The sequence below is a fragment of the Mytilus trossulus genome, chromosome 5 (assembly GCF_036588685.1).
Source record: "Mytilus trossulus isolate FHL-02 chromosome 5, PNRI_Mtr1.1.1.hap1, whole genome shotgun sequence".
In the NCBI taxonomy this organism is placed as follows: Eukaryota; Metazoa; Mollusca; class Bivalvia; order Mytilida; family Mytilidae; genus Mytilus; species Mytilus trossulus.
Genome location: NC_086377.1, coordinates 2,214,411 through 2,240,636, shown reverse-complemented (window position 1 = coordinate 2,240,636; position 26,226 = coordinate 2,214,411). Strand labels below are relative to the sequence as shown.

The window sequence follows — 26,226 nt, the reverse complement described above, 5'->3', positions numbered from 1 at the left end:
TCATTTCTAATGATTAAAGTATATAATTGGGTGATATGTGAGACCCGAGACTCTGCAATAACTAGGCTGTTTATATAACACTATGATCTATGTTTATTTTAGGGTGATGTTGAAGAACAGAGAACCTCATTAGAAAACTCAATCGAAGAACTCTTTCAAAACCATGGAGGAAAAAATCATCTTGAATACAAACCACTTATCTTTGTTAATGCAAGAAACAAGGATGACAAAGAAATAACCACATTAAAGAAATTGTTAGTAGACGTTGCATTAGACCATCCTCACTGTGGAGAATTTATGCCAACAAAGTTTGTACCCCTGGAACTTCAACTAGCAAGAAAAGTAGAGAAAAACAAGAAAATACTTACAATGGATGAACTGAATGACATGAACAAGCAGAACGACAAAATGGCTTTGACCCCTGTTCAACTTAAATCGTTTCTAAAGGTTAACCATGCTCTGGGAAAACTGATCTATTTTGATGAAGCTTGCCTTAAAGACAACATTATAATAGATCCTGTGTTTTTGGTGGATGTACTACGTTCCATTGTCACTGATGACCAGTTTTGGCCAGATCACCTCAAACAAATACTAAAAGCTCTCAAAGAAAGCGGAAAACTGTTGAAAACAGACTTACATGAAATTTGGAAGCAAGACTGTTTTCGTGAGATCTGGGCACATAATGATTACATAGTGGACATGTTGGTTCATTTGGACATTATTTGCAGACAAAAAGACGATGAAGATGGATCGGAGTTTTTTTTGGTGCCATGCATGATTAGTACCAAAAGAGAAGAGAGACCACAGATAGACCATGACAGAAGCCTCGTTCTGGCTTACAGGTTTAAGGAGGAAGTTGTACCACCAGCTATTTTGTACAGATGCATTGCCACTTTCATATCAATATGGAAGTTACGTGTCAGTGCCAAATCCAGTCGGCTGATGATATTTACAGACAGTGCTGATGTAAGAATTGACAGGGACCATGATATGAGATTTGACATTCAGGGAAACAGATTCATTGTTTCCCTCATACACAAAGACACCAAAATCTCCATTATACCAACAATTGCATCTACAGCCCAGGAATGTCTAACACATGCTATCACAAACATTTCTAATTTCTATTTCTCAGTTTCTGAAGATTCTGATTGCACTAGAGATTTGCCGTTTAATATTCAGATGGGTATTGCTTGTGGATCAGACCTTTGTTTTTTTGACCACACATTGTCATCAAATATGGAATGGACATGTCCAGAACACAAGACAAAACACAAAACAAAAGATGTGTCAATATGGTTTGCAGACAAGGTATATTTTTTTACATTAATACAATACTGACTTCACTGTTGAATGACGTGACATTATTGCTCATGTGAGAGTATGTCATTCCAACAATTTATCATAATTATATTCAAAACACTAGGTAGCAGACCTGATACCTGAATTTTATTGGTATTCGAATAAAAATAAAAACGTAAATAAATCAAAACATCCACAGCAATATTGTTGTAGAAATGTCATTTATATTATGCAAAAAAATATAATTGATATAGAAATTACAACACATTTATGAAAATATTTATTCTCTCAAACATTTGGTCAAACATATGGAATATACTGTAGTCAATCAAAGTTATAACAAAGTCAAGTTCTAGAAATTAGACAAACCGCCTTTTTTAAAGAAAATATTGCCCTTGCATGACACTGCTTGTATCGTTCCATTGCGAAGGCAAAACTAAAACAGGACAACAATATCAGAAATATAAGATACATCCTAGTTTCGAATGTTGTCCTTGCTTTCTAGTTTTCAATATTGGAATTTCACGACATAGTCTCTTTGAAACATCTAATTGCAATACCAAATCCACAAATAAATATGGAAGGGTCATGTAATTTATCGTTCCTCCTATGCATTACTAGGAATATGATTGGTTAAAAGCGTACTCGTGGAAACCGTGTATATTTAATATTAGGTTAGTTGGGAGGCGGGACTTATTTCGTACACAGTTAGTAGTGGAGTTACGTCCATTTATATTCAATAGAAGGTAATAAGGAGGCGGGCTAATTTTATACCCGGTTAGTAATGTTGTTATGTCCCTTAAGAAAAACAAAACAGTACTGAGAAAAACATTTAAAGGTTTCAACAGACGAAGAAAGTGATGATTAAGTGAAATAGTTTCTAAATCATGTTAATGCTAACTGTATTGAAGACTTGCTCATTTTCATAGGTCACTAGTCTAAATTTTACACGTTCAGACAGTTGGTAAGATAAATGCATTACATAGTGTGCTAGTGAAGCTCTCATCCCATATGGAATTTACTGACCCCATATATACCGTATTAGGTCACTAGCACACTATGTATCAAATAGTATTTGGCTTTCTGCAAAATGTATACATTCAAACTCACTCAACGGTACTGTCGAAAAGCTTAGCACACAATATAAAAGGCAACAAATATCGATGACATTTCATAAAAGGTCCCATGATGTGAACAAATTAGAAAAAACAAAACGGATCATCAATTTTTTGATTTTAGCAAACGCTATAGTCAACCAATACACCTCTAACTAATAACGTGTAATGACGTCATAATTCTGATGTGTTATATGACTAACATTATACTTATCTTACAGTTACATACACAAGATGACAGGTGCCCTGCAGATTGTACTGGTAAGATATATATGGACGACAGTAATATTGTATATACTAACATGATGATATAACACCAACAAAATTTATTTTTCAGTGGAGGAAGCAAATCGTATTTATTGTAATTCTCTCTGTTCGTCTGTTGCTACGCCCTGAATCAAATGTTATGAAAAGTATATACATTGCGTATTACTACATAAAACAGTCAGGTTTACCAGTTTTGTGGTATTTCGATGTATAGAATTACATGCATATATATATCACAGACACATTCTGTATCTTTATTTAAATCTGTAAAATAGCAATAAAGGGAAAAATCCAGATGTTTTATAAGTCAACCCATGTGGATATATAAACATATATATATATAATACCTTACCCAAAGCAAAGTCATAAACGGAGCCTCCAAAAAAACTACTAAACAATCAACGCTATCCCTCATCAAAACCAGTACAAGGATTCATATATTTTTTACATACATAATGCAGACACCAAAAATCAATTCCGCACTGATTTGAATATTATCTAAATATGTAAAGATTACTATTTGACCTTTTCAACTCAAACATGATCTACATTGTGTTTGCATGTATCACTAGATGTTACCATTAACATACCTAATATATACTATATCACAGGCTTAGACAAAGTATGGTTAGACCGTCAGCCTGAGGACAAACATCTTGGAAGACTAGCAGCTAAACTAACACATGAAGACACAAGGAAAATATATATGCGTTTACAGGAAGTCGAACCATCTCTGCAATGGGACATTATAAACGAATCGAGCAAGAGAGAAGGGTTCTACATAAAAGTTAATGCTCTATATGAATGGAAGGATAGTTCAAAATATGCCTCATTTAACCAGCTGCAACAGAGTCTGAAAGATGAAGATATAAACATCCACAAATTATGTCAGGTACACATTTGATAATATTGTTATATTACATCATAGTGTGCTTTGTTATGATGGTTAAGTATTTCCTTCAAACGTTGGTAGATGATTGGAATGATTAACAACTTTGCCTGAACAATTTGAATTTAGCTTTAACGTACAATACTAACACTTAAAATTTGAACGAAAAAGGCACTTCATTTTGTATCTGTAAAAGATAGGGGTTCATATTATCACGGTTGCTGTTTTACTGTTATCATTCCTGAACTTTGATTTGAATTTGATATAAATATCTGTTAGATCTTTTTGATTTTGATTACTGTATGATTTGTTCAGCAACGGAAACAGTTTTATCGCTTGTGAACTCTTTTTTTTTTTTTTTATTTATTTAAGAAATAGTGTTTGGTTAATGACATCAATCGTTTCCCGCTTTATTATTTTGCTTAAATCAGTATTTGGTGTAACAATAATCTATGACTATATTTCCCCTTTGTACTTGTGAATTATTGTTTTGATTATTATCTTGAAAACTATAGTCAACCTAGAGAAAATTTAAAACAATAATAACAACACTAAGATCTATAAGTTGGTCAACATTGCAATTATTGATTAACCAATTATGCATGCAACCGTTCTTTGCTTTTGAATAAATATTGTTGTCCTTTTTCATTTGTTTTCATATATTTATCAAAATTTAATTGTTATTGCAAATTACGACATCAGGTATGCCTTACGGTACCATCGCACAACTTCCTGTGCAGTAGGTGCTAACAAATTAACCTTATAATTCCTCTCAATTAAACTTTGTTATTCGTCACTTGAACACTTAGAGGTTTTAAGTGTCCTTATAATATGATTGTTTTCACTTATTTTTAGAAATAAACGAAAAGGATAGGGAAGCTTTAACTTGAAAACATGTTCAGGAAAATAAGGTCTTCAAATAAGTGTTCAAATCATCATTGTTCATTTACATCTTGTTGGAGTAATCGCCCTTGACTGATGATGTTTCCAATTATTGTAAAAACCATAATAGACAGTGAAACGTTGTAGAAAGCAAAAATAATTAAGCATAATATTAATAACGCATTTGTCGACATCGTTGAAATCGCCCATTGACTTATTATATTACAATTAATGTTTTCTAATACATTGACTGAAATGTGTTTTTTTTTTAATGCGGTAAGGCTAATGGGGTCACATTAAGTGTAGGAGTTATTGCCAGTACTTTGTTTCAGATATAATTTGAATAAAGAGAATGTAAATAAGGAATGTGTTAAAGGGACAACATCCCGACCATAGAACAGACAACAGCCGAAGGTCACCAAGGGGTCTTTAAAGTTTACATTTATAATTTAATGTGACCTACCACAGTATGATTTGTTATCACATAAGTAACACGACTGGTGCCACATGTGAAGCAGGATCTGCTTACCCTACCGGAGCACCTGAGATCACCACTATTTGTTTATGGGGTTCGTGTTGTTTATTCTTTCGTGTTCTATGTTGTGTCATGTGTGCTATTGTTTGTCTGTTTGTCTTTTTCTTTTTTAGCCATGTCTTTATCAGTTAATTTTCGATTTATGAGTTTGACTGTCCCTCTGGTATCTTTCGGTCCTCTTTTAATGTTATGCCAGTTCACTCAAGTTTGTGATTTTAGGCTCAATATTCCTCCATTATTGATAATTATTGGTTACAATATAGATTGTTGTGGAATGAAATATAATTCGTTGATAATTAATGGTATACGTTATTATGTTATAGCAATTTATGTGTAATTGTTGTTTCACATTTGATATTTCAGATTTCAAGAGAGGTTCAAAAAGAGTTTGGTAAGCGATGTTTTTTGAAGCAAAGTTTACAACTTCATTTGTTTCATGTCATTTTGTTGTTGAAAAATTCATCCTCTGAAAATATTGAATATCATGTCAATAAAGACGTTATCTATTTTAATGAAATTGAGGTTATAAACCAATAGTATGATGTCATAAAGATCCTCCGCAAATAGTGTGATGGCATTACAGGGTTGAACAAATGTTATGTGGAAAGTATGGTCCTTTACAAATAGTAAGATCAACATCGGGTTCTGCACCAGTATTAGAACGTATGCACTAGTAACCCGAATTTAACTTGATCGGACAAAAACGTGTTAACGCTGTTTAAATGAAATTAATCGTCATTTGATAAAGATTGACAAAAATTAAAAATCATTTTTAATTTATTTCAATGCATATCAAATCATTTTAATGCCAGTCAAATAGCTTCGCTTGCGGTCGTTCAATTTAATTCAAGTTGGCGGTAAGTTACGTCAAACAAATAGGCCACGCCCCCGTTAAACTATTTCAAACTGGTATCAATTCGTTTTAAACCGTGTTGCGACCCGAGCTTTTAACAGGTAAATCCCTCAAGCAAAACAACATCGATGAATCTTTAGTTTATTTGTTTCAAACTTTATCGACTTATATATATAAATGCGTGTATTCTTATTAAAGTAATATACTTCACAAGTTAAACAAATGAATGATCAATACACGTAACATATAAGGAATTTAAATAAAAACAATAAAATATTGGTGCACGGTTTAAAAAATTCAAAACTTGTGAATCTGTTAAAAATAAAATAGTTAGATGTTTAACATATTTTTAATTTGCCCGAATGCAGTAGATCTGTATCTCACATATTCGTTTCAAAACTTGCTGAGTGCTATGAAAACTTGTGAATGTAAGTAACGTATGGTCCATTGGAATGACTTACAAACTTTAGGTATTCCTGTATATTTCCTTTTCTCATTTTATGTCTTACTATAGTGTACTCGTTAATTAAATATAGACACGGAAATTAAAGTATCTTACAAAAATTATTTATTTTTCACATAGTTTAAATCGATGTATCTTATAGTTTCGGTCAACAACAAATATTCCCTAGCTGTATATTGATATATGAAATAGCTTGTAATAAAAACAATGTTGTGTTAAATAATAAAATGAATGAACATAATGTTAACATTTGTTGAATTTAATAAACAGTTAAGTCTTGCACAACATTGCAAATAAAGGAACAGCTCAAAAAACTTTTAAACTGTGTCAAATTGTAATATCGGTCACTGACGCGAAACGGGCGTTAGTTGCGGACAAGCAGCACATTACCGTTATTGTGAATTGTGGTTCCGATCCTGTAAAGGGATTATTGTGCTGTCATTCACCGTGACGTAAAAAAGTCTTGCTATAAATAAAAACATATTCGGTATATATGAGATGAATTTTAGTCTGCGATAACGATGGGTTGGTTGATTTAAGTTTTACGACCTTGACTTGCTCTAAGTCGACATTCTCTTATGTCTAATGCATTTTATTTACGTTTAGGGCATATTATATAAGTCTACATACCAAATTGAAATCAACATAAACATTATTAAAATAAACAATTATGCACTGTTCAGTGTATGTAAAGTGCGGATCCTAAAATATCATATTTACTGTATATGCCATAAATGTCTAATGTAGAATGATAAATAAACAGACGAACTTTTTTTATTTTTGAAGAAAATGAAGAAAATTAGTTAAAATGTATATGTTCAGAAATACATAATACTAATAAAACAAAGTAAGAGATGCAGCGGGGTTTTATCGCGCCTAAAGCCATCCAGCTATTAAATATATATACCAAAATAGATGAATATTTATGACTTTTCACGAACAGATCATGCAGGTGCTTTATAACTAACAGGTGAGATGTTGTTGCAGTAAAAAATATTCATTTTAATACAATTAATAAAGTTGTATAACGAAGAATTTGTTTTGTCTTTCAGTTTCTTCATATTTAACTAAATTCCACTATGATGATTTCGTAATGCTAGTCATGTTTACTGTCGAATAATGATACTATTCTTTCATTTTCACTGTGGAGCGAATCATTAGTATTGTATATGCGGTGCATTTTCACTGTATAATTTTATTTTTGTTATCTATTACAATTCATTTCTGTAAGCATGTAGAGCAAATGTTTAGTTGACTTGCTTGCTTTTCTTTTATTGGATAATCATTATGATAACACCCAATGTAATTCAAATATTAAAAATACGTTAAACTATGCTTATTCATATTGTTTAAAAATGTCAATCTTATTTACAAAGTTTGTATAAACAATTAAACAAACAAAGCAAGCAAGCCAACCAAAGTTTTGCTTTTCATGCATTAGGAAATTAGCTGTAAAGCCTTAATTTAGCCGACTTGCTCATACAATAGATAAAGTAAGAGAAAGATTTGATAAAATTTAACTTACAGAGGAAAGTTTGGTTTTAAAACACTCTAATATATTCAATAGAAATAACATTTATTTCAAATATATTCCATTTAGTTTCTTATAAAGCGTATAGGGATCTTTATCCTTACTTTTTTTATCCATTTCCATGACACTTCACCACTAATTACGTACATCTTGATATAGATTGAACCTTTGTTTTCCCGTTTAAAAGGTTTTACACTGGAGCCCTTTATAACTTGCTGTTCGGTGTGAGCCAAGACTCCATGTTGAAGACCGTATTTTGACGTATAATGGTTTACTTTTATAAATTGTGACTCGGATGGAGAGTTGTCTCATTGTCACATACGACATCTATATATGGCTCAAAAACGAAATGAGACGGGATAAAAAAATCCACGCTACTTTTTTAATATATTTATAATGGGCTTAATATGAGTCAGAATAGAGTAAAATAGTGGGTCGCATTTGGGTATAAGCGTGACGCCGGATTGCCGATTTTTTTGCAAGCGTGACAGGTGAAAGTCAAATGATTGTGTCGTGAAAAACGAGAAATGAAGTCTACCGGGACACGGATGATTACTAGTACAAAAAATGAGAACTGCATAGCATAAACGGGATACGGGAATCTGACAAAACAATAAGCGGAATACGGGAATCTGCCAAAACAGTAAGCGGGATCCGGGATCAGAACCCCCAATGAGACCCCCAGAATAAGATATTTTTGTATATTAGTCCTATTGTTACAGTCATGCCTTCAATAACAAATGTATCCGATGCATGCATTTTTTATATTTTTGGTCCCTTTTTCAATTTTGGGGGGTCCAAATTTATAGACAAAAGTCCTTTAATATAGATATTTGGGATTCGTTTACATGCTGACTCTAACCGTGTATCTAGTTTGGGGAAATTTTGTCTAGTTGCTGAAATAGCCCACAAAGAGTTCCAAAGGGTCTAAAATCAACAAAAATGAATTGTAGCATGCATTTCGTGTACAATAACCCAAATGTGTATGGTTTTACCTCTGCGGTAGTATCCATTCGCGGATCTAGAATTTTTCATTTTGAGAATCGCTTTTGTTACAAGTTTGAAAAGCTATATATTTGATGAAGAATGAATGATGAGTTTGTATTTCAATTTGAAAATACATTTTTCATAAATCCTAAAGTCATCAACTAAGTTTTTTCGTTTGTTGCAAGTGCATTTATCACATAATTCTACAATAAAAATTCCTCGCATCTTTGAAAATTCTACATTAATAATGACTGCACTAACCGTGATAATTCATCGCATCTATAGTTAAAATGGATCGCTTTCAATAATCGATATGCTATATTATGATGCTTTTATAACACTTATTTGAACTTTAATGCTATGTTTGTATATTATAAAGACATATCACAATGAAAATGAAATTCTACATTAATAATGACTGCACTAACAGTGATAATTCATCGCATCTATAGTTAAAATAATCGATATGCTATATAATGATGCTTTTATAACACTTATTTGAACTTTAATGCTATGTTTGTATATTATAAAGACATATCACAATGAAAATATGTTAAAACTTATCTTCAAATCACTTAACTTGATATTTTCAAAACGTAAACAAATACAGTTTTCCCATGATCCTTTATTCTACAATAGACATACCCGCATATAACAGTTAAAATGAACTAGCTGGATTCGCACTTTATATACACTGCTGCTGCTCTGATATAATTTGTATTAACTATATTTTAGCGGTAATGTCCAAACTAAAAACGAATTGTCGTACAAAAAAATCATTTATCGAGGTGCTTTCGTTGAAGTTCGCGTTACATATCAAAATGAATGTCATTGGTCGGAACGTTTGCAAACTTTCAATCCAGGTGTTCTCATCGAGGTCCGCGTTCATTTTTCAATTCAATACACAATATTTCATCTAGGTGCTTTCGTCGAAGTTCGCGTTACATAGTAAAACGAATTTCATTGGTCGGAACATTTGCAAACTTTCTTCAATCCAGGTGTTCTCATCGAGGTCCGCGTTCGTGTTTCAATTCAATACACAATGAGAAGTCCAATATGGTAAAAAAAAAAAGAATTTTAAACTGAAATTGAACAAAAAAGAAATAATAAAAAATATAGCCTATAATATGTAAATATTTATTTAAGAAAGCTAACAATAAGATGAAAGAAAAATATGTGATGCTTAATTTCTTGCAAGAAGCAAACTCCCATTACTTTAGTGTCGCCCCTGCATGTTTTTGCGTGATCCATGCATGTTTCTGATTTACTAGTCTTTTGTTCATTTACTATCCTACTGTATGGCTATAGTCTAAGTGTTAATTGTCATTTGAAATACTTTAAACTTGATTATACTGGTTGGTTCCACGTGAATCTTATGATAATAGTTCATGCATAAATCACCGGAGTTTGGTACACGTAAAATGCACGTAATTTTTAAAAATTACATTGTTAAAATAATATCTTTTTTCTAAAATTTAATTGAAATCATTAAAAATACCTTCATATTTTTGCAAAGTTCAAGTGAAAATAACATGAAAAATTTCACGTGTGATTCATTTGAATTACTGAGTTTTTTACTCCATCATTTAAGGCAACGGTGGTGTCGTTGCTTCATCCATGCAGAAATAGAGTACTTTAAAAATATAATTCAGTAAAAAGTTTTATAATTGCTCGGTTTTTGATGGTTGTTTTACGGCGGTACGTCTAAACACTGCTAAGGACTCCTTAGTGCACTAAGGACTATACAATGCCACTAAGGACTAGAAAGAGTACTGTTATACGTGTTATATTTTACATATTATGTTAAAGATTGATATTTAATGCATAAATTTCAAATTTTATAGAAAAACAATCATAAATAAAAAAGATATTCAACATTTTCTAGGCACGTGCCCATTTTTCTTTGATATACCGAAAATCAATGAACCGATTGACACGTGCCAAATAATAAAACAACTGATTAAACAATCATATATTCTTTAATCTAAGCAATAAACAATTGTATCGAAAAGATTAATACTTGATTATTTTAATAAAATGTGTTGTTCTTATTTAAAAGTTAAAATTATTAAAAGGACAAATAATTTTGCTTTTGTTTCATTTATTTCCCGACATAGTTATTTGCCATAGGTTTTAATGTTGATGTGCGCCTTACTAATAAGTAAGAGTGTAATCAGCTTGGTAAAATGTTTATGTGAGAGACATGAAGACAAAATGAATATATATATATTTATAACTTTTTTGTTTTTATTTTAATTCCGACAAAGATGCGTTACAAATGGCTTCACTAAAACATGAGTCAATTCCGAAAAAAAACCCACCCTATAAATAATGATTTTTATTTGTCCACTTTCTATTATGAATGTTCCACAGTGTTTAGTACATTATTTACGAATAATTTCCTGCATTTGTCAATTTAAAGTTAAAGATATAATGTTGATAGAAAGAGAGAGTGCTTTGTAAAAATTACTCACTGTTGAAGGCCGTATGGGTAACTTACAGTTATTAATTTCTGTGTCATTTTGTCTCTTGTGAATAGTTGTCTCATCACCAACCCGGTTTTTGGACAATGAATAGAAGTTAAAAGCTACTACATACTTTAAATTTGGAAGTACCCATGCAGCAGAAGTAATAAAAACATGCTACAATGCCGGACCCAAGTCCGAATAAAGGGGTAGGGAAGTAATATTTCTTTTAACTGGCACAATCGTATGTTTTATTTTTGGCGCAAATCATACCATCTAATTTTAAAACATGTGGCGCAAACGTAACATTTGAGAAAAAAAGTTGTGGCGCAAAAGGACGCATTTTTGTGGCGCAAACGGATATCTCCCACCAATCCTACCACATCATTTTTTATATTGGTTGCAAATTTTTTTTATCGTATTGAAGTCGTATTTGTCCAGAAATATATTGCTCAAACGTGTTCTTCATATGATAATAAATTTTGAAAATGAACCACTATAGCATACGCACAAAAAAAATAATTTCTGTTCAAATCCGTCTGTTTACTTGTAGCTGGCATTAAATAAGTTTGGTTACATGTAGTAATTTTTTTTTATCAGATGATTTATTTTTGTCCTGAAATACATTGCTCAAACTTCTTCATATGTAAATTAAAAAAACAGATAAAACTTTGAAAAAGTACCATAGCAAACGCACAAGGGTGGTTGCATGTAGTAAAAAGTTTATTATCTTATTGATTACGTGTTGTCCAGTAATACATTGTATAACATCTCCATATAAGAAAATAAATTTTGAAAAGTGCACCACAAGAAACAAAATAATGTGTTTCGGCTCCATACCTGTGCGAACGCATGTCCGTCGTCGCCCGTATTCTGTCATTTATTAATATGAACATCAAACTAAAAAACCTTCATTAGATATAATATATTGTTCTGGAGACAAATTTATTAGTTTCAAGAAATAATTACAAAATACACTTGAGAATAAAATACTTCTTCATTCTGAAAAAAACAAATTAATAGTATTTCAACAACAATTCATTTTTTAAAAGTATCCAACTTTACCAATCTTGTCCTTTAAACACAACAAATAGCATGATTCCCGTGTAATCAGTAATGTGATTTGACACGTGTCAAACGGTTCATTGATTTTCGGCACATCAAAGAAATAGGGCACGTGTCTGAATAATGTTGAATATCTTATTCATCTAAGATTTTTTTTATACAAAAATTGAAATTTATACATTAAATATCATTCTCTTCCATAATATGAAAAGAAATTACATGTAACAGCACCCCATCTAGTCCTTAGTGGCATTTAATAAGTCCTTAGTGCACTAAGGACTCCTTATCAGTGTTTAGACGCACCCGTTTTACGGTCAGTGGCAAATAGTGCATGCATGTTCGGGACGATACAATACAAGCTCAGCAAGTCGGGCAAACATTGCAAATTGTATGCAAAATTTCACAAAGTTCAACAGTGTCATTTGTGGAAAATTATTTACGAAACAAATCATGAGATCATACATGCATTCTTTAAGTAAACCAAACTGCAAATGCGAAATGTAAAAGGTCCAGTTTGAAATTCCACATGTAGGAGTCTGCGTGCCTTTTATATTTTATCAAAACGTCTAATCCAGCAACCTGTCATGAACAAAAAATAAAGGAAATCAAGACGATATGCGCACCTTTAATATGAGTACACTTTAGTAACACCAGGTACATAATTTAAACCTGAAGCAAAAAGACAGTACTCATTCCTTTTAATAATAAGCCGTATAAACCCTATATGTATACACCAAGTGCGCGATTGACGTTAGAACGGACACGGGTGAAACAGTATGAAGATACGTGCTCTTTTAGGATATTGGTGACAAAACATATTTTTGAATATGCAGTTCATATAATGGAATGGTAGTTTTGAGATATAAAATGAAGTACCAATGTAAGCAAGCTAACATTTCCGTCATTTTGTATTTGGTAGAAAGTTGATTAATTGTCAATTTTACCGCACCTCCTTATTTCATTATGGTTGAAATTTTCTCCAGAAGAACAAAAGTATTAGGACTTAAACAAATATGTACTAGGAGACTGAAATGTTACTGTGATAATTATACTTTCCTTTTTAGGGAACCGTCGTTTAGTAAACTGACTACATGCAAATTAGAATTAAAAAGCTACTCGTCCAATTAGCATTAGTCACAATTTGCTTGGTGTATTTGGTTTTGATGTAGTTAAATGTCCAACAGTAGCTATCTTATAAATTGCATATCCCATATCTCTATTCATCATTCTAACAACAGACTGGTGTACAAATAACATGTTACATATATATATATATATATATATATTTTATTTTATTAGTACTTCTACTTTTTATAAATAAAGTCTCATGTAACCCCATTTCCATAATTAGCAAGCGGTAACGTATATATTTCTTTTTGTCTAAACGTTCGTAAAATTTGTCGATTTCTTTGAAAAAATTAGAGGCAATGATTTAAATGTTAACAACTAAAGTTTCAAGTGACGGGTGTAAATTGTAGGATTGATTGTTGGTTGCTTAACGTCCAGTGGCAAATATTTCCTGCATGTTCAGGACGAGAACAAGTTAACACTAACTTGAATACAATACTATGTAGGTTTTGTAATAGAGCCGATCCGGGAAGATGTTTGAGAAAAATTTGGACTGACACTAGAAAATGAGGGTATATTATGAGCAATATGCCCCTCATGGCCTAAAAAGGCAACTATGTTAATGCTCTCTCAGTCGTTTTGTCTCCGAACTTGTACATGTTCATCATTTCCAACTCAAATCGCACACAAAAAAAACTACACTACCAGCGAGTTCCCATGCAAGCGGAAATTAACACGAATAGAAAATCTAAATGATTTCAAGATCTAGCTATTTCAGTCTCTTTCTGCTATTTGAATACTAATACGTCAGTCGTTTGCTTGTAAATTTCCAGATTTGTTTTGTAACGGAACCAGTCTTACTTAGTGACTAAAGCCAGTCCCAACTATTAGCTTGCGTTTATAGACGCAAGTGGATACTTGGGACTGGCTTTAATCAGACTCTAACGGGACCTGATTTTTTTTTTTTTTAATTTTCCGAATAAAGTTGCTTTGTATTTTCAGCCTACGGTAACCTTCTCAGGCCTGATTCCGATGTAAATGTTTGTCCTGTGTATAGACTTGGTCTAGCTAGCACTTTATTTTTAAAATGTTTCCGAAACTATAACGGATTTATGAGACTGTTTACATTTGGAACACATAGAATGTTATTCAGCAAAATAACCAAGTTAAACCACTCTTTTACATTGAATTTCCATACTAACAAACTATTTTCTGTTTGAGTTTCAAAGTCTGCTTGTATTGTACTTTTTCGCCTTATTCTATCCGTATTCTCATCCAAATAAATTTCCTTTTTCCATTTTGCCCGAGCGGTGATTTTGACGACCATTTTAACACGAATTAATAGTTGTACGGATTCCCGTTTTTTTATGCATCATCCTAAGTTTCGATAGATACATATAAGATTTCTATTTTAAAAAAAAATAATTCATGGGGATACGGCATGCATCATGAAAAGTATTTATTGCAAAATAAACTAAGAATGAAATAAAGTGATAAAACTCAGTCTGTTTTGCATAAGAACATATAGATAAATCGTGCAGATGCTTAAATATTAAAAAAAAGCAGAATATAAATTAAAAGTATATAGTAATTCATTTTTAAAGGTTAAAAATTAGCAGAAGAATTGCTGAAACACGACAAAGCAACCTATGTCAAAAAGTTAACCGTTACGTATTGCATAAAAACTTTCGACACTCTGCATCTAGAAAAAGTTACCATAAACATGTCAATTCAAATATGACGTCCTTATTACGCTTTGTTAACAAAGCCGTGTTCTAATGAGCACAAAAAATATGTTTGACACATGCGCACGTACTTTTTTATTAACATTATTTCCATCGATATCCATTAAAATATTTACATTCAAGCAGCTAACATAAACTTTTATTATATATTTTTATCAAACAACATATATTTACCTTGCTCGTAGTTTTTAAACTTTTCAAATATGAAATGCAATAAACAGACTCCTCTCGGAGGAAACGGGAACAGCAAAACAGTCTTACGGTATTTTCGTACGCTTTGACCTATAAATATATTGCATTTGTCATGTTAGAATCGAAATAATTCCTTCATGTCATGCTCCATGCTCATTTTAACATGGGTAGACATTATATTTGACCACATTTTACACCTCGCTTACGCTCAGTGTAAAATATAAACAAATATAATGCCACCCATGTTAAAATGAGCATAGAGCATGACACGAAGGAATTATTTCTTAAATAGTTTCCAAAAATATTTTTGTTTATTATTTAATCACTTTGTGATTGCAGAACCTGCTGCATTGGCTTGTATGTGTGAACGTTATTCGATAACGTCAGGAACGATAACTCGTGGCGTAATGTCAACTAACTGTCAAGACAGACGCTTTTATAGAAAATAAAGGAATATGAAGTAAACGTATACGGAACCAGTAATCGCACACAAAGTCAATGCTTAACAAAAATACAAATAATTAATGGTCAGCGTTTATATTCCTGTTCATCTTTATATTCCCTAAAGGGTCTTCAACAATGAAAGATTCACTTGTTTAGGGATGACATCAACAGATCGATGTAGGATAAAAACAAACTTAAATCAAATAGTTTGGGGGGGGGGGGATCAACTTTGCTGCAATTTTTGTTAATCTAAAATCGATTTTACATATATCCCTATTGGTCAATCAATTTTTACCGAATTAAGTTAAGAGGGGGGTGTGTGGAGGTCAGTAAAAAACCAATGTGAATTCAGTTTTGTATCCTTCATTGAACTTTCGATGTCTTCCCTTACCAGAACAACAAAAAAACACTAGCTAAGAGTACTTAAGTTACTGACAGCTATAGTTGACACTCTTACGTTTGAAGTCTTCCTGTCCATCATCCCGCAATCGTTATTTTTGAAGATCATATAAGTGAATGAATAATTCGATTTTCTGCCTCAGGACCTGCGCATATATGAAATACTGAACCTGGTTGTAATTTGCAATTGTTATTTGTAATTTTTCCTCACTAGGTAGGTGAAATTATGTATAACATCAAATGTATTGTAAATTGCGAAAATGCATTACGAGCATATTCTATAATTTTAAGTTTGAATTATAAAGAGTTTAATTTTTTTCAAATATTGAATACGCAACAAAATCTCTGTAATTTTACCCATGTATTATTTATGTTTATGTTAAAGGCGTTTGATTGGATATTAGTTAAAGGTAGGCGTGGTTTTCGGTAACTTTCCTCCATTCAACTGGCCTATTCGACAAACATGTGTGCGCTGATGCGTGCAAACTGGCTATTGTAACGGCACATGTCTTACATCAGAATCTATCGTGCGTGACCAATGTTTATTGTAAAATTTCTTGTCATGTGAGCAAATTTTCAGACATACAAGTTCTAAAGGTTACAACTTGAATTTGCTTTTTGAAAGATTATTTTCGGCAGTGCCCCTGATATACGATGTAAAGTGTTTAAGAAAAACAAGACTTTAAATGAAGGATGCATATTACCAGAGAATATAATCTGGGACTATGCCAGATATAATACATGTATTTTATGGCTCGGATATTAACAATAAAATGTTCTGAAAAAATTAAGTGTCCGATAATTTGAATTATCTGATAAAATTATCTCGATCACTGTCGACAAAATATTATTGCATGGATGTTAAACTGCTAATTTTTATTTCTAGCCATGGTTTGTGACTGTTATAATAGACAACTATATGCATTCTGGTTTACGTTTACAAAGAACACACTATACATTTTTCTGAAATATCAATCCTTTTTGGACAGACTTGCTTTTTCCTTGTATTTGTAAAAAATATAAGACATTTCATTTTATTTGAATACTTCAAAAGTTGCTTCAAAATACTATAGGCTTAGGGTCAATGACTCCCCCCCCCCCCCCCCCCCCCAAAAAAAAAAAAGTAGTAAAATAATTGTATATTTGATTTGAATAATTGTTTTAAAACGTAATAGAAATAAAGGTCAGCCAAACCCAAATTCAGCAATAAGGAGTGTCATTCACCGGGTTCAATTTCTTTTACCGGTTTTGAACTTCTTGTTTTGTTCAATAAATAATAGTAATCTTCTTATCTTGTTCAATAAAAAATAGTAAAATTTACTTTCCATACACATGTTTGACTTCCTAAATAAGACTAGGAAATAAAATTTGTCACAATTTCGCTTTTGTCGTCTGCTCAAGTTAGTTTAATTTGGTATTGTAATATGCACATGATATACTTGTCACTGAACGTTGAACAAACAGTAGCTATCCACCAATCCATCAGTGATTGCGATACTTCTGTCACATACCCGTCATTTTGTCACATGTTTGGTACTATTATTTGAACAAAGTTCGTGTTGTAAGCCGAATTTGTCCTACATTTTAATTGTTCTTGTCAAGTAATACATTCCTTGAACTGGTTTAAATGTTTAACTAAATCCTATGATATAAATTTTGTGCATTGGTTTTTGAAACACAATTTTGTTAATTTGAGCGTGTCAACACCTAGTCTAGTAGTGATTTCGGTTTGTATGACCATACAACATATTTATATATTAGTATTACAGTAAGTTATTGTTTCATTTTACATGTTTACCATTGATAACATCAAATAAAATGTGTTGCAGGTTGAACTAAACCATAAAGGAAGGATCTAAAATTTAAACTATGTATGTTTAAACTATTATGAATGCGGAGTGGGGGTATTGCACGATAGCCTCAGTAGTAGTATGATACTTTGATATCAAATGGACTACAGTTAAAAAGTTGCATTTACTACCAATCCATGCACAATAGTAAGATGTATGTTCCTGAGCGTATTATGGACAAAGAAAAGGGTTGTGGTGTACTTTAAAATTTTGAACTAAGTATGGTAGAATGGTTGCCATACGCCTTCATATTACAGAAACCACCAGCGTACACTACAGCATAATTACGATTTCAGTTGTTATAGTTCACACACAAATTAATTGGGCTAGTTTAATCTCCTGCATGGTTTATTCCATTGGCAATCATATTCAAGAAAATTCATACTCTGTATGAAGCTTGATTGAGCCGTAGATTCACACAGATACCGATCATAGTTATCTTTTCTTTATTTACATAAATGAATGTCGGGAATTCGGAATATGGCAGTTATACATGTATCCTCAGTTTATATTTATTTTGAAGCATTATCGAACTAATACGACTTAAATTTCTCTATAAAATTTACTTACATGGGAATAACTTGGGGTGTATTCATGTATACTAGTATGTAATGATAATAAAATGAAACCAACAGCACAATTTGACGAAGACGAAATTAAGGATTGAATTTTAACGTCCAGTTACATATATTACAATGACGTCGAAACATAACTTGAAATTGACAATAGGTATTCCGTCGCTTTTCCAAAGAATTCACGCTTAGTTGAGATTTCACGTGCTATTTTGAAGAGATGTTTTGTCGAAATGCACATCTGGTGCAAGAAAATTGGTACCGTTAATTTTATTACAACTTCGGGTTCGCATTATAGTTATATTTGTACAAAATAACTAACAATAAAAAAATTGTGATCATTTCTTTAACTGTTCTTGAACGTTCTAGTTTTAATATAAATCTGTGATTTTTCTATATTCGTACTTTCGACGAAGCAAAGCAATTTCGATCTAGACCTGGACAATTTGATGCATTTAGCAATATTCAATCGTTGTACAAATTTAGTGTAGAACATGTAGAAAATCCGTCTTTTTCGGATAAAAAAAATCTACTTTGTTAACTCGGATCGAAAACTTACAATATAGTTTATCCTATTAAAACATGAACGCGGACTACATTGAGAACATCTTGGATTGAAAGATTGCAAATCTACTGACCAATGAAATGCTTTAGATTTAGAACGCAGACCTCAACGAGAACACCTAGATGGATAATACACTATAATCTTTAGACCGTCGAACAGATAGCGATAATTCCAGACTTCTTCTTCTTCTTTTTCTTTTAGTTCAAATAAGGTCACAATATAGAAGAATACAAAGTCATACTGCCAAGGAATTGTATATTAGGAATTGTTTATTTACAATCCCTTGATGCTGCTGTACATGCCTGATTGACAAAGATTTAATAAAATTGAATTATTCATAAAAATGTGTATCACAATTTAAGTGTTTCTATATTAAGATTGTGATTAAAAATATGCATTTTATGTACTTGTTTTGGTTTGGATTTGTTTATTCAAAGCTCGCATGAACAGCTGATCTCTTAAGGCCGTAACAGTGGTGGTAGATATTCACAGATTTTTTTTACATAAAAACACACTATTACATATTCATGTGACAATAATAATGTGTCTGTTTTTAAACCAATTTAGAATTGGTGTATATATGTTAGATAAACATAATTATTTGGAATTAAAAGTTGTATAGTTACAATAAGTACATTTTCAAAATCATTTATTTATTTAGGCTTGATGAAGATCTACATGATTTAACGAATACATGTAAGAAGATGTGGTGTACTTGCCAATGAATTAGATCACCGTACAGCCTTCAACAACGAGCAAAAACCTAACCGCATAAACGTTTATATCATTTCCCAAAATTACAAATATGAATTCAAACAATTCAAACAAGAAAACTATCGGCCTGATTGATGTACAACACTTATAGAAAAATATATACAAAAACGACAACCACTGGTCACTGGGGATTCAAACCATATGTCCCAATCGAAAAATAATTTCGTCAAACAAACGGGAGTTCTTATCTACAGAACAAAACCTGGATCCGCCATTGTACAGTCTCCTGGCTAGTATACCTGTAGGATAGTCAAAGATAATGGCGTTAAACAAATATTTTCTTTATTTATGTTTTTATTCCATTCAGATCTTCAATTTATCGATTGATTAATAAAAAAAACGAAGCAAATATTTTAGTTAATCTACCAGTACTTAAATGTCAGTACGATCTTTCTGATAAGATTGTAAGACTATGTATTGCTATTTGGCTGTGAAATTTGGAGATTTAGTTTTATTGATGCATTAGAAAGTTAAACTTGAAAAAAATCAACCCTAGCTTTATGGTTTATGGAGAGCTAGGCGCTTATCCTATGTCAGTATATGTGGAACACCGTGTGGTATATTTTTTGGTCTAACATTGTAAACAGTTCTGGTAGTAAACTATATAGATATATTTATAAACTCAACGTAGATGGTGGATTTACTTAGCTATAGAAAGTGGAAGATTTTATGGTATAGCAAGAAATAATAGAATATGTACTTTTTGTAAAAATGATATAGAGGAGTTTCATTTCATCCTCAAATGTCCACGTTTTCAAGGTTTTAGAACAATTTATATGAAGCCATTTTATTGGAAAAAACCGTCGATGTACAAATTTATTAAACTGATGAGTACTAAAAATGTAAAAGAATTGTGTAATTTAGGTAAATTTACATTTAGATCTTTTGAGCTTAGATCCGAAATGTTAAAATAATGTTTGTTTATTCTACAACACCTTCTGCTGTCACATAGTCTGTGTTTATGTATGTATTATATGTATTATTGCTGTTAATATAATTGTATACCTATAGTTTATATAGACTTTGGTAATAAAGATATATACTTTCGATTGGTTGATTTGTATAAAAAATATCTTGAAAAAATATGGATTTTAAAATATTTGGTTAAATCAGAGTAACTATAGTTTTAATCCGAACTATTAAACAGATTGTTTTATCATTTTCGGCAGACTTGGAAATCAGAAATGGAATATTCTCCAAAAGTATTATGTTTAAAACTGTTTAAAGAAAACTTTGAATTTGAAGAATATTTAGACGTATTACGTTATAAAGATAAGATAACGTTATGAAGGTTTAGAACTGAAAATCATCGGTTACCTATAGAAACCGGTAGATGGCGTAGAATTATGAGACAGGAAAGGTACTATGTACTTTGTAACTCTCAGGAGATTGGTTGATATATTTCACTATATTCTAAACTGCACAACTCTAACAGAAAGTAGAAGACCATTCTTAAACCTAACTATGTAAGCAGAGTAAATGTTTCGAAATTGGGCACTTTATTTATTTAAAAAAATATTGTGTTTTGAAAATTTTGTGTAAATTAATTTGAATCATTTATAAATAAAAGTATGTTCTCAAGTCTGATCACAAATCGCTCATTCTTGTTGCTCGTTCCAAGTTGTTCAAATTGTCATACGCAAAATCTGTATGTTAATATTATATGTAAAAATATCTTTCTTTTTACCGTTAACTTGGTTTTATAAGAAATAAAGAATCTAAATTAAATAATACAATTAATTCTATTTAGTTTTTTGGATTAAATTACCTTAAATTAAAGGATGTGAAAAGGTATATAATTGTAACTTTTTCAAAGTTCAAGTTGATCAATTATTGATTTAAGTGAATAAATAAATTTATTTTCTCGAGGAATAAATCAAATCAGGAACATATATATTGCAAGGTATACTGTTGCCAAATTGAATAGTATACAAATCTTAGTAATAATTATTCATCAGCGAAAATGATAGTATTTGTATTGTGTTTGAAGAATCGTAAAAGTGTTTTATTTTCTAAATTCTATATTTATTCACTCGGACATCGTAGAGTTTAAATTTATTTTTTTTACCATATCGGACAACAACAAATGGAAGTTTTTAACGACTTTTTGACTGGCTATACAGCCCTTGCACGGTCGGCCATATCGGACTTCATATTGTGTATTGAATTGAATCACGAACGCGGACCTCGATGAGAACACCTGGATTGAAAGTGTTCACATGTTCCGACCATAATCCCTTTACAGATCGGAACCACAATTCACAATTTTCGTAGTGTGTACTTTTCCACAATTAACGCCCGTTTCGCGTCAGTGACCGATATTACAATTTGACACAGTTTTAAAAGTTTATTGAGCTGTTCCTTCATTTACAATGTTGTGTGCAAGACTCAACAAATGTCAACATTATGTTCATTAATTTTATTATTTAACACATCATTGTTTTTATTACAAGCTATTTCATATATCAATATGCAGCTAGGGAATATTTGTTGTTGACCGAAACTATAAGATACATCGATTTAAACTATGTGAAAAATAAATAATTTTTGTAAGTTACTTTAATTTCCGTGTCTATATTTAATTAACGAGTACACTATAGTAAGACATAAAATGAGAAAAGGAAATATACAGGAATACCTAAAGTTTCGTAAGACATTGCAATGGACCATACGTTACTTACATGTCACAAGTTTTCATAGCACTCAGCGAGTTTTGAAACGAATATGTGAGATAAAGATCTACTGCATTTGTGCAAATCAAAAATATGTTAAACATCTAACTATTTTATTTTTAACAGATGCATAAGTTTTGATTTTTTTAAACCTTGCATCAATATTTTATAATTTTTTTATTTACATTCCTTATATGTTACGTGTATTGATCATTCATTTGTTTAAACTGTGAAGTATATTACTTTAATAAGAATACACGCATTTATATATATAATTTTAAGTCGATAAAGTTTGAAACAAATAAACGAAAGATACATCGATGTTGTTTTTCTTGAGTGATTTACCTGTTAAAAGCTCGGGTCGCAACACGGTTTAAAACGAATAGATACCAGTTTGAAATAGTTTAACGGGGGCGTGGCCTATTTGTTTGACGTAACTTACCACCAACTTGATTTAAATTGAACGACTGCAAGCGAAGCTATTTGACTGGCATTGAAATGATTTGATATACATTGAAATAAATTAAAAATGATTCTTAATTTTTGTCAATCTTTATCAAATGACGATTAATTTCATTTAAACAGCGTTAACACGTTTTTGTCCGATCAAGTTAAATTCGGGTACTAGTGATGGTCCTTTACAAATACTAAGATGACACACAGGTCCTGCACCAATACTATTGCAGGCATCAAAAGTCCTTTACAAAAAATATAATGACACTAGAGTCCTAGACAAATATAAGTACGATACTAAGTTTTCACACGCTTACAATAACAATAAAGATCTTACACATAGTATAATATTTAAAAAAGCATTGACAATGGATAAGAAGTCTCAGGACTATTTTGATAACTTTGGGGTCCTACAAAAATAGTATGAAGACATGAAAGCACTATACAAATATTAGCACAACATGACTTTATGTTCCAGCATAAATAGTATGTTAACATAAGGGTTCTACACAGACATTATAGGACATTACGTTCCAACACAAATAGTATGATGACATAAGGGTCTTACACAAATAGTATGTTGATAGTAGGGTCAATCACAAATAGTATGATGACATTAGGGTCCTTAAAAAAAAGTATGACGACACTAGGGTCCTTAACGAATAGAATGATAGCATAATGGTCCAGTTAAACTAGTATGATGCCATTAGGGTCTTACACAAATAGTATGATGTCCTTAGGGTCCTTCACGAATATCATTATGACATTAAGATTCTACACAAACAGTATGATGACATAAGGGTCCTACACATAGTTTGAGGAGTGTATGGTCCTTCATAAAAAGTCTGATACAATTATGGTACAACACAACCTGTATTTTGATTTTCTGATCCTACACAAAGTATGTCATAATTGTCATAAACACATAGTGTGATGCATTTAAGGTCTTGCACACATATCATGATAATATTTGGTCAGAAATTACAGATAATGATGACGACATTCGTCGAGAGAAAATATAATTTATTATTAGCTACTCAAATGTTTAATAGGGGTCTTGTTACCAATGGTATCAACTACAATTTATTAATTTAAAGATTTTACATAAATACATATTCATGTATTAGCTCATTTTACGTATAAGCTGTATTAGGAATACTAGTGGCTAATTATCCTATTCAATTTATGTATTTTAGATCAACCAATAGACAAGTTGAAACTTAAACCATCAGATTCCAATATACAACAATTACCTGATCATATTGGTAACAAAACATTCCAGCTTGGAATAGAGCTTGGACTTTCTGTTGTTCAGATGCAACAGATTGAAAGCAATCATGTGACCAATCTTCGTAGCCAAACAGAGGAGGTCCTTAACAAATGGAGGAGACTTCCAGAAGCTACCTATGAAGTTTTAGAGAAAGCCCTCCATCGTCTTAGATTATCTCGCGTTTTATCCTACTTAACATATGAAGAAGAATTAGAGGAACAAGTGAAAAGAAAATTAGATGAGGAAGTGGAAGCAGAATTGGAGGAGGCAGTGGTAGTGAGATTAGAGGAGGAATTGACAGGTATATACGTTCTGCAATAATCATTTCGGAGATACTTATTTATGGGTAAAGTATGAAGAAAGGAGATTACAAAAAGTACTTATAAAAGATGAAATGTTCCTTCTGGCAAACCTATATTTTCATTAAAAGTGATGCCATTATAACAAAAAAGGATAATGAACTATTGTTTAAGTCGATGTTTGCATGACAGTTGTTCAACGGGCACTGGATTCCTAGTTCGTGGTCAACATTCAATGATCATAATGCACTATTATTAATGCAGAACAGCGACAAGCTCGTATATTTCGAAAATATATAAGGTTGTTGCCATATCAATGAACACTAGGTCATGTAGGTACATAAACACATGAACAATAATAAAAATAAACCAAAGTCTTTTGAATAAAGAAATCACGTAAAAGCCAAATACAGATTTACGTATCGGTAATATAGTATATATTGATGAAAGATGTTTTCGTGCTGATACATTTTTTGTATGTTTCAACTTTCAGCGAGAATCATACCAGTCAGATTTAAGATTATATGATGACGCATTTGGTATTATCATCAGATGACAGACGCAGCATAGAACAACACGTTAGACAAGATGATCAGAATAAAGCCTTGCTTCATGACGTCATTCATAGGGAAGAACCTACCTATACTGTGTTTATTGATGCACTCCGAACAAGTGGATACACAGATCTAGCGAATGAACTGAAAAGTAATGGACAGGAAGAAGGCTCAAGTGCAGCTATAGTACAAACTGAAAACATAGAAAATAAAGGTGAGACCGGATTGTGTTATAGATGAAAATACAAACACAAAATTTAAAATAAACTCTGGTTTGGTAAATGCACTGAATTATATCATTATTATGTCATGGTCAAATTCGGCAATAAGGTTAAGCACATTTTTACAAATATGAACGTAATAATGTTTAATCCTATGTATAGGTAACACGCTAATTTGTTTGGCCATCCTACTTTAATTGTGTGTGTTTGCCCCGACTAGAGGTTACACAATGACATTGTTCGGTCGTTTTGTGTTAATTGTGAGTTTTGCCCCGAATAGGGGTTACACAATAATGGTGTTCGGTCATCCTACTATAATTGTGTATTTGGCCGGATATAGTTTACACAATGATAGTGTTCGGCCGTCCTAGTTTAAGTGTTTGTTTTCCCCCGAATAGAGGTTATACAATGATAGTGTTCGGCCGTCCTAGTTTAATTGTGTGTTTTCCCCCGAATAGAGGTTATACAATGATAGTGTTCGGCCGTCCTAGTTTAATTGTGTGTTTTCCCCCGAATAGAGGTTATACAATGATAGTGTTCGGCCGTCCTAGTTTATTTGTGTGTTTTCCCCCGAATAGAGGTTATACAATGATAGTGTTCGGCCGTCCTAGTTTGATTGTGTGTTTTGCCCCGAATAAAGGTTACACAATGAGGGTGTTCGGCCGTTCTGTGTTAATTATGTATTGTGCCCTGAAAAGAGGTTATACAATGATAGTGTTCGGACGTCCTCGATTAAATGTGTGTTTTGCCCCGAATAAAAGTTATACAATGATGGTGTTCGACCGTTCTGGGTT

General features: G+C 31.9%; 1 protein-coding gene across 1 annotated transcript in view; it reads left to right on the top strand.

Annotated features, from left to right (window-relative positions):
• LOC134719286 (uncharacterized) overlaps window positions 1–26,226 on the top strand; it is a 40,730-nt gene that overhangs the window by 6,369 nt on the left and 8,135 nt on the right. The window contains exons 6-11 of the mRNA XM_063582291.1: window positions 103–1,311; window positions 2,639–2,678; window positions 3,296–3,576; window positions 5,354–5,381; window positions 24,285–24,659; window positions 25,210–25,425. Coding sequence (XP_063438361.1) covers window positions 103–1,311; window positions 2,639–2,678; window positions 3,296–3,576; window positions 5,354–5,381; window positions 24,285–24,659; window positions 25,210–25,425 — 2,149 coding nt within the window. The remainder of the gene's footprint in view (window positions 1–102; window positions 1,312–2,638; window positions 2,679–3,295; window positions 3,577–5,353; window positions 5,382–24,284; window positions 24,660–25,209; window positions 25,426–26,226) is intronic.